Genomic DNA, 10,346 nt, shown 5'->3' with positions numbered 1-10,346 from the left:
TACAACATGTATACAGTTGTAAATATCAATAAATAAATTATTAAAAAAAAAATTATAGGAACGTGGAACGTAAGAAGTTTAAATTCCGCTGGTGGGTTAAAATCAGTCGCAAACGAGGTTAAGGGATACAATCTAGATATCGTGCCGCTGCTAGAAGTTCGCTGGCCAGGGGAGGGCTCGTTGAAGGAAGGGAAGTACACCATTTGGTACGGGGGGAGCAGTAATTATTTTTTAGGTACAGGATTTCTTATTAGGAATAGTTTGCTTTCCGCGTTGAGAGAGAGTTTTTTAGTGATAGGATATCGATAGCAATATTGCAGAGACGTTGGTTTAAAATAGCTCTGATTAACATTCATTCTCCGACCGAAGACAGTGATGATGAGATTAAAAGCGAATTCTATGATAAATTGGAGAGGGTTTACGATTAATTACCCCGAAGTTATATGAAAATAATATTAGGAGATGCAAACGCAAAGATTGGAAGAGAAGAAGTATATTATCCAACGCTCGGTAAAGAAAGTTTGCATGAATATAGTAACGATAATGAAATACGACTAATAAGCTTTGCCATATCGAAAAACCTAATAATCAAAAGTACTACATTCAAACGAAATTATATTCACAATTACACCTGGACATCACCGGATTCACAAACACGTAATCAAATCGATCATGTCTTAGTACAACATAGATGGGAAAATAGTATAATTAACGTGAGGTCCTATCGAGGGGCATATAATGTGGTTCAGATCACGAACTAGTACTTGCAAAAATTCGACAAAAACGTAATATAAAAAATGAAACCGGGTCTCGTCCTGAAAATTTCGAACTGGAGAAATTAAAAATCCCTTAATTCGAAATCAATTCGCGCTCGAAAAAAAAAATGGATTTGAAGTCTCGGAAACTTTAGATGAAGGTCACGAAGACATTGAGAAGTTATGGGTAGGAATCAGAGATAATATTAAAGAGGTCGGTAATTTTTGTCTCGGAAAAAGGGAAATTAATAAGAACAAACCCTGGTTCGTTGGAGATTGTCTTAAAATGTGCGAACAAAGAAAAGCCGCTAAGTTAAAAACTCCATAATCCTAGCGAAAACAATGTTACTTACTTCCGGGCCTCAAAAAATGAGACCTCTAAATTCCTCAGAAATAAAAAAAGAGAATATCTTAAAAATAAAATAAGAGATTAATTATTTTTTATATATGATTGTTTGAGAGTGGTTTGGTTTATTATCAATTTACACAGTTTTGATCCTTTTTTCTCTCAACCTTTATTCTTTAAAAATTCTCCAACGTCTTGGCCCTCAGGCCATTCTCAAGGATACAACCATCAATATTGATGTCATTGTTTTTTTTAAAATCTCAAAATTGCAGGCTAATTGCCCTTGGCACATATAACTTTTTTTTAATAATTTATATCCTAGATTTAAAGAACAGAGTCCTAACCTGTTGAAGGTAGGTTCTGTTTTTAAGTTATAAATATAAATGAAAGAGGGAAGTTAGTTGTATAAAAGGTTTATTAAATCTAGGATATAAATTATTTTAAAAAAGTTATATGTGACAAGGGCAATTAGCCTGAAATTTTGAGATTTTAAAAAAACGATGATATCAATATTGAAGGTTGTATCCTTGAGAATGGCCTGAGGGCCGAAACCTTAGAGAATTTTTAAAGAATAAAGGTTGAGAGAAAAAAAGGATCAAAATTGTGTAAATTGATAATAAAATAAAAGAGATAGAAAATAACCAAAGAAAATAACGTCAGAGAAATGAAATAAGGTATTAACCGATCCCGGAAATTCCGCTAAATAAGAGATAAAAATAATAATATATCAGCTAATCCGTTAGATATATTGGATACGTTTAAGAAACACTTTGAAATTATTCTGAATACGGGAAATAATTGTCAATCTCATCAGAATGAATACGAGTGCTGAACCGTGGATAGAAGAACCGAGTCAGGAGGATGGCGAAATGGCCATCGCAAAATTAAAATCTTATAAAGCAGCGGGAACTGACAATATTCCTAGTGAACCAATCAAGGCATGTGGTGAAATTGGAGTTTCTAAAATACACTTTTTGGTTAATGCCTGAGGAATGGAAGGAGTATCTACTTATTCCTGTTCACAAAAGGTCCGATGATGGATTGTAATAACTATCGAGGCATCTCACTCCTTCCTGTATGTTATAAAATATTTACGCTAATATGAATATGATAGTCGAATCCTGGAATACGCTGAAGAAATTATCGGAGACTGCCAATGTGGTTTTAGACGAAATCGTTCAACTATTGATCACATTTTTTCATTACGCCAAATCTTGCAGAAAAAAATGGAATATAACGGATTAATGCATTAGCGTTATATAGATTTCCAAAAGGCTTACGATTCTCTTGACCGCCAGAAACTGTATAACATTCTGATTGAACAGGGAATACCAAAGAAGTTAGTAAATCTCGTACGGATGTGCATGGCCGAAACGTTTAATAAAGTACGAATCGGTAATCTTTATCCTCAGAAATTCCAGGTCCGGTCGGGTTTAAAACAAGGTGATTCTTTATCACCTATTTTATTTAATCTAGCACTAGAATACGTTATATAAAGTGTGATGAATACCGAAAAGGGTTTAATTTCGGGTAGTAAAATACCGGTGCTTGGGTATGCAGATGATTTGGTATTATTGGTTACAAAGAATTATTATTATTGAGGACAAAGAAACTATAGAACTAAATACAATCACGCTAATAAACTCCAGTAAGGAACTAGGTCTTGAAATAAATACGGATAAAACAAAATACATGGTTAGCTGTAGAAACGCGAGCAATTTCGGTGATATAGATATAGGAGGAAATATGTTTGAACAGGTAGATAAGTTTAAGTATTTAGGTTCTACGGTAATTAGAAAAAACGAAATTGATGAGGAAATAAAAGCTAGGTTGAAGGCACGAAATGCTTGTTATTTTTCAATTTCGAAACTGCTTAGCTCGCGCCTTCTATCGAAAAACCTAAATATTAGAATTTACAAAACTATTATCCTTCCCACTGTTCTTTATGGATGTGAGACGTGGCCTCTTACCCTATGGGATGAACAGCGTCTTAAGGTTTTCGAAAACAAAGTATTACGCAAAATATTCGGACCGAAAAAGGATGAATTAACAGGAGAGTTTAGAAGATTACACAAAGCTGAATTAAGGGACCTACACCTGGAAAATATAATTCAAGTAAAAAGAAACAAACACTTAAATGATGTTAACATAAATTAGAAAGTAAATGAAAAATTAAAAGGGTATACAATGAAACGTAAAAATTAAATAAAAATAATAAAAGGTTAAAGATGATAAATGAAAACGGAAATAATAACAGATAAAAATAAGAAATATAAAAGATAGAAAAACGGGATAAATTAAAGAAAATATTAAAATTAGGTAAACAATTAATGATAATATATAAAATAGGGGGAAGAAGGAATTATATATTTTTAAAAAAATATAAATGCACACGGATAGAAAACACTGTACAAATAAAGTTAAAAGAATGGATACAATAAATATAAATGATAAAGAAAGACAAAATACCAAATAAATAGTTGTACAGAGATATGTTAACTACATAATAGAAAAATTAATAATAAAGTAATTAATGTAAGTATACTTAAGTTGGAAGTAACATATGAGTATAAATTAAATAAAAAGATATACAAATGTAGAAAAAAAAGAAAGAATAGGAAATATAAACTAATAATTAAATTAAGTGTAGGGGTGAGAATTTATAAAATAAACCAGAATAAAAGACATGACAAGAATGTGGACTTCTGAAATGCAGGACTTCCAGAAAAGAAGAATTATGGGGGTTTTATGAGGTTTAAAATGTTTCGGTATTTCAAAGAGATGCAGTTTTTATCGACTTTATGACTGACGGAATTCTCTGTTAAATTTATGTGAATGGACTCCAAGTTGAGGCGTTATTTATTATATTTATTTCAACTTTCTTGTTTTTACATCATATATGTATTTGTATCTATCTTAGCCCCGACGAAGCCCAACAAAGTGGGTCAACACGTTGCCTCAATTAAAAGTTTATCACTATTTGAGTTTTATTTGACCGCACCATCTTCCATTTACAAAACTATTTACGTAAAAAAAAAAAAAACTATTCCTATACTAGTGCTGGGTAAGAATTAGTTATAAATAATTATAATTTTTAATGTCTCTTAATAAATAAACTTTTTATCTATTAAAATTAGTTACAGTTTTATTTATGACTACCCCTAATTTTTGTCCAGTTCTTTCCAAAACAAACCAAAAATACAATTCGTATATCATGTATATGTATATATATATTTTTTTTTTTCACAGATAAATGTTGACTTTGGAGCTTTTGATTCTGGCTGTGGCAGTGGGCCTTATACACTTTGCTATTATTGTCTGGAAGTCAATGACGTACTGGAAGGACAGGGGAGTCAAGCACCACACCCCTGTTCCATTATTTGGCAACTTTCTCTCTGTAATAGGTTATAGAAAACATTTTTTTCATTATTATGACAAAGTAAGTATTTTCTTTAATAATTATAATGATTATTTACACAATATATTCCTGACATACGGAGCTTAACGATACTCAGTCACATTCCCCAAACTTTATTCCTGTATAAATAGCTTAAAATTTAGCTGTATCTCGAAGTAAATATAAGTTAATTTCTATCAACGAATTCTTGTGTAAAAATGTTTGAAAAATACAAGTAGGAGAAATATCATAATGAACTAATTAATAGTCCATTGAATGCGCTTCAATTTGAGCCCTAATAGAGCTCTCTATTAGTACAAGAGCCCGAGAGGAGAAAAAAGGCAGTTATCTCACCCCAATTTTTAATTACTTTAATGAAAACTATGTATAATTACTAGTCAAAATTTATGAGTCTGCCAAGTATAGGTAGGGGGAATAAAAGCTGTTTCAAAACCTTTAAAAAAACATCAATTTTTCATTCGGAGTTCAATATCTTAAAAACTACCAACAACACTAGAAAATCTAAGAGGAACGCCATTTAAAGAAAAGTAAATCTGCTAAAATATGAGCCCTAATAGAGTTATTTACGTTAAATAGTTTTCGAGATATAGCTTTTTAAAAAGCAAAATTTCTTAAAAATCTACAGAAAGATTAGTAGTTAGTTAATTTATTTTTACAAATCTATATCTCAGGAACTATGTGACGTACAGATGTCTATTAGCACTCAAATTAAAGCTAGTTGAATGGACTATAAAGAAGTTTATGACCTTTACCTTCGTAGGAATAATAGTTTTCATGATATTTGCTAAAATAAATTTTGACCAGTAATTATACGTAGTTTTCATTAAAGTAACCAAAAATTGGGGTGAGATAACTGCCTTTTTTTCTTACCGACTTTTGTACTATATGTTCAGTATTTCTCAAACTACAGTTTTTCCAAATCCAATATTGTTTTTTCCGAACAAATCATTTTGTGCTAGAAATGGAAGAGGAAGCAAGGTTAGAAACTAGTGGGTGGTTAAGAAGTTAATCATGGAAGGAATGATATCGGGTTCGGGCTAGATCGGTTACATAAGGAACATTTAGGTTTTTATGGATGGATTTATTAATAACAAAATAAGAAGCATTGAGGATTTTACGAAGGATTTTGGATTGTAAGGATTGGATACGAGAGGAATTCGAAGGTTTAGTGGAGCCACAAAGCTCAACTCCGTATGTCCAGATGGGCCTTATTATTGCCATGTAGATCAGTCTTTTTTAATGAGTTGGAAGTTTAGACTGTTTGTCTAGTAAGTGCTGTAATAGTCGGAATCTTCGTACAGATTCCTGTCCTTTCAGTCTTGTTTGAGGATTCCAGGTTAGTCGTTTGTCAAGATGTAGTCCAAGATAACGAATCTGTTCAACAGGAGTAAGAGCCACATTATTAAAGTATACTGTAGGGCAGTCGGCAGGTATACGACGAAGAGTAAATGTGATTTGATAGGATTTGTTGGGATTTATTTTTATCCTCCAATTTCGACACCATTCTTCGAGGGTTGTGATATGGGACTGGAGAGTTTAGGATGCAATCAAAGCTTTATTATTAACTGTAAGCACACATGTGTCATCAGCATATGTGGTAAGGATAGTGTTAGGAGTTGTTGGGATGAATGTAGAGGAAAATAAAGTATTTATAGGACAATTTTAAATATACGCTACTTATGCATATGAAAACAATGTTTTTGAGATCTCTTTTTAAGAAACCCTCTAAATAGTGAGTGGTGGCAACGAAAATTAACCGGAAATAGTTTTTAATATTTAATACATTCAGCAATATTTTTTTCTCATTCTAAAAAAAAAAAAACCTTTTACAGATAATAATCTTCAAAAATCTATTCATATCATAGGCAGAAAAAAATAATTTGAAAAATTGGAAATCACTGACTCCTTCACCATTTCGTTGTCATGCCATTTTTTTTTTTTTTTTCGGTGACTGTTGATGATAGTTCCATCGTGTCATTTGGTTTGTTTGAGTCTTGTGAACTGGTTACAATTTGGGATGTTGCAAGTCCAACCATTTAAAGGACCAACAATGAAATTTTTAGGTGTTGACATTGTTAGTATATATGGTAATTGGAATGGCCAAAAACATTATAATTTCAAAAGCAATTAATGTCGTCAAATAATAAATAATTCACTTTAATGTTAAATTTTAAATAAATACAACAATTGATATCGAACATTAATTGTGTTCGTTCACTGTATATTCATCCTCAAAACTAGCGAAAGCGAAAAAATTGACGGTTTTGAGAGTAGAATATAAAAAAAATATATATCTGAGCATGCTGTACTAGCCTTTGTATGTAATTGGCATACGTTTTTAATTGTTATGAAAAATTAATAAGACTTTTATATAAATTTTTTTGCTTGTGCATGAATTATTGTAATTTGATGTCATCAAAAAACCTTTTTTTTCCTTATTTCAAACCATTTATAGAGTGAAATTCTGCATACTATGTTATATTATGCAAAACAAATTATCAAATAATGCTGTTTTAAAGATACTCAAAGTATTATCAATTAATTAATAATTAAATAATTAATTAATAATTTGAAGAAAAAATTATAGTAGCTTTCGAGGTCATCGAATTGTAATAATCCAGCAAGGAGGACCAGTTTTTACTTTTTATTTTTTAATATTAAATTTAGATATTATGTCTAGGTTTATAAAGCATTTCCAAATGAAAGGATGGTTGGGCTTTACGAGTTCATGACACCCACTCTAGTACTTCGAGACACACAACTCATCGAACAAGTTCTCATTCGAGAGTTCTCAACATTTCCTGACCATGGACCTTTTCTGTTTGAACCATCTAGCATGATGTATGATAGCATTTTTAACATGAGTGGCATCAGGTGGAGAGCGCTAAGGTTAGTTTATTAATATATATACTCTAAGCTAATGCATAAGCACTTCCATTGTCATATGCAATATTAGCAGGAGCGGGTTTAGCAGTAAGTTGGGCTCTGTGTTCTCGATTACTTAAAGTTTTAAAAAAACACTGAAAAGATTGAACAGTAATAGATTAATGTTAAATGGATGGCTCTTAAGTTGCTATTTCTTAACTGTTTAATTCAGTAAATATAATAATAACAAATTATTATTTTTAAAACATATGACACTTGATCTACCGACGGTGACAGAGTTCATTACAAGGAGGCACATTAAATTCTTTGATAACCTCCAGCACTGCACAAATCCACTATTCAGGACACTGACACTGACAGGACTGCCACAAAGATGGCAGACCCTTACAAACAGCCTCAGACTAGACTAAGGAGAAGTTACTGAACCATTGCTGACTCAACAAATCTAGAGTGCCCTGACACCATCAGACCAACATACTACACTACCTCCTATCCAAAATATCCAATTTCCTCAGCCCCCTCTTGAAATGCATTGCCAATGCAGTAAAAGAGCTTCCCCTCAACCTGTTTTTCCTGTCTTGACCTCAACTCCATGCACCTATGGGCCTTAGAAAAAAAAAAACTTTAAAAGTCACTAATGGCTTTTAAAAGTAAATAATTATAAGCATCATAAAAATTCTATAAAATATTATATATGCAAAATTTAAATTCTATGTAAAAAATGTATATTTGTTTTACATTGTTTAATCAATGAAAATCAATTCAAGAAATACCTAAAAATAAAGTATTAAAAAACTGAAACACAATAAATATGTTAATGAGAGAATAAATTTGTTTAGTTTCACAATGAACATAATTTTTCTTTATTATTTTATGGACTACTATCTAATTTACCCTTAAATCCTGTGTATCGCATGATACACAGCATAGATTGTACTCTATTAATAATTCAGTAGTATTTTTGTAGTCTGAAATCATGTCTAATATTCTGGAGTAATGTGAAAAATGTGTTTTTGATTTTCTGGTTTTTTTAGTGGAATTTAAAAGATTTATTGCGGGAAAAACACTTCAAAAAATTATGGAAAGATAAATCATTAGTAATTTTCTTACTTTCATTCTAATATTTAATTACCTTTAACATTAAAGACTTAATTTGCAAATTATAAACGAAAAATATAAACAAAAAATGATTTTTCATATTTATCTAAAAAATTTGTGTTGGAAAACTTCATATTCGTGTTTAACATCCTGAAAAAATAAAGTAAGCAACTAAAACAATTACATGGAGGTAAATAAATAAACCAATTCGAACATGTCTAGACAAAAATACATTAAAATTTATTCAAAATAATAGTATACACTGTTTTATAAAGATTATATATCCTTCTATGTAACACTTCTTGAAAAATTAGACACCCTCAAAACCTCAAGTTTTGAATAAATTACTTTTACAGGAACAAGCTGCTGATAACATTTACAACGGGTAAGATGAGATCAGTATTTCCTTCTCTATCTGATTCCATTTTACAATTGCTCAATAGCAATCCTAAAACCTTGGAACGAGAGATGCTGAGTGATTTGGCCATCAAAACTTTCATGGAGAGCATGTTTGGTACCAACATATTGAAAGCGGCTGAAGCAGAGATCTACACCAAAGCTAGAAAGATCTTTGAACCAACGCGTTGGAGGTTCACCCAGCAGACTCTTCTCACCTACTTCCCCAAATTAGCAGACTTTCTACATCTCACCTTTATGCCGAAGGATTTAGACAACTATTTCAAATCTATCATGAATACTGTCCTTAACCAAAGAGTGGACTCGATGAAAGAGAGGAATGATTATGCTCAAGTTCTGGTACAGATGAGGGAGCAGAAAAAATTAAATATATACAATAGGGAAAACAAGAAAGTTGACCAGACATTCGGTAGGTACCCTTTAATTTTTATTATCAATTTAAAATTTAAGTTTAATCAGTTGACTTATTCCTCTTAGTAAAGTCTACTTAAAAATTGCCAGATAATAATTAATGGCTTCAGATAAAAGCTATTTAGCAATCTTAATTGTACACTTACAATAAGAGGAATTTGACTGTCAGAGCTAAATATTTTGGGAAAATTGATTTTTTAGTGTGTGTTTAATTTTCAAAATTTATATGGTTAAGAAGCTTATTAAAGTTTAAGAAATCAAAATCACTGGTTCCAAAAGACATTCTAATGTTACTTAACAGTAGGAATTTGAAATGGATGAGATCTAGTTATACAGAATTGTGGTCATATGGATGAGCGTTTTTGTTAAGTAAGGGAGGACCAATAGGAATATAGGAATCAATAGAGAACAGTAGAATATTGAGAAACGACATTTATTGCTTGCAGAAGCAGAGATAGCCTAAGGTCAATATGGTTTTATAATATCATAAATCAAATCATATTAAAACCATTAGAAGGTACAGAAATAGAAAAAAATATTTATGGCTTCATTTATAAATTAGTTATCTCTAAATGGTGATTTCATAAGTATTATCAGGTATTTTCAAACAATTTTGAAATAAATTAAAAGCCTGTAAAAAAAAAAAATTCTGTAAATTCAATTTTTTTAAAAGGATTTTACCTTATTTCAAGAAATAGAACAAATGAAATATCTGACTTTTATCTGTTAATTTTCCAGTACTTTTAATTTTATAATTTATAGACATCCTGCTTTTACAGATGTAACAAATGACTTAGCTATTGCACAAGCCTTTATGTTTTTCTTTGCTGGAATGGATGCAACTTCCCTTCTCATGCTGTACACTGCCTCAAACTTAGCTCAGTCCAAAGAGTGTCAGGCTAAAGCTAGAGAGGAAATCAAGACTGTTCTGGAGAAATATGGAGGTTATTCCTGGGAAGCTGTAAGAGATATGAAGTACTTAGATTCCTGCGTACAAGGTAGCTTTTAAAGTAAA

General features: G+C 31.1%; 1 protein-coding gene across 1 annotated transcript in view; it reads left to right on the top strand.

Moving 5' to 3' along the window:
• The window catches only part of LOC106688323 (cytochrome P450 6a2), a 35,286-nt gene that overhangs the window by 20,750 nt on the left and 4,190 nt on the right, over positions 1-10,346 (top strand). Inside the window, exons 2-5 of the mRNA XM_067046071.1 lie at positions 4,351-4,540; positions 7,200-7,408; positions 8,860-9,329; positions 10,111-10,329. Coding sequence (XP_066902172.1) covers positions 4,355-4,540; positions 7,200-7,408; positions 8,860-9,329; positions 10,111-10,329 — 1,084 coding nt within the window. The 5' untranslated portion in view covers positions 4,351-4,354. The remainder of the gene's footprint in view (positions 1-4,350; positions 4,541-7,199; positions 7,409-8,859; positions 9,330-10,110; positions 10,330-10,346) is intronic.

The sequence above is a fragment of the Halyomorpha halys genome, unplaced genomic scaffold (genome assembly GCF_000696795.3).
Source record: "Halyomorpha halys isolate HHAL.00 unplaced genomic scaffold, Hhal_1.1 Scaffold1104.1, whole genome shotgun sequence".
NCBI classification, from domain to species: Eukaryota; Metazoa; Arthropoda; class Insecta; order Hemiptera; family Pentatomidae; genus Halyomorpha; species Halyomorpha halys.
Note: the sequence above shows the minus strand (reverse complement) of the source record. Positions and strands in the feature narration are given on the sequence as shown.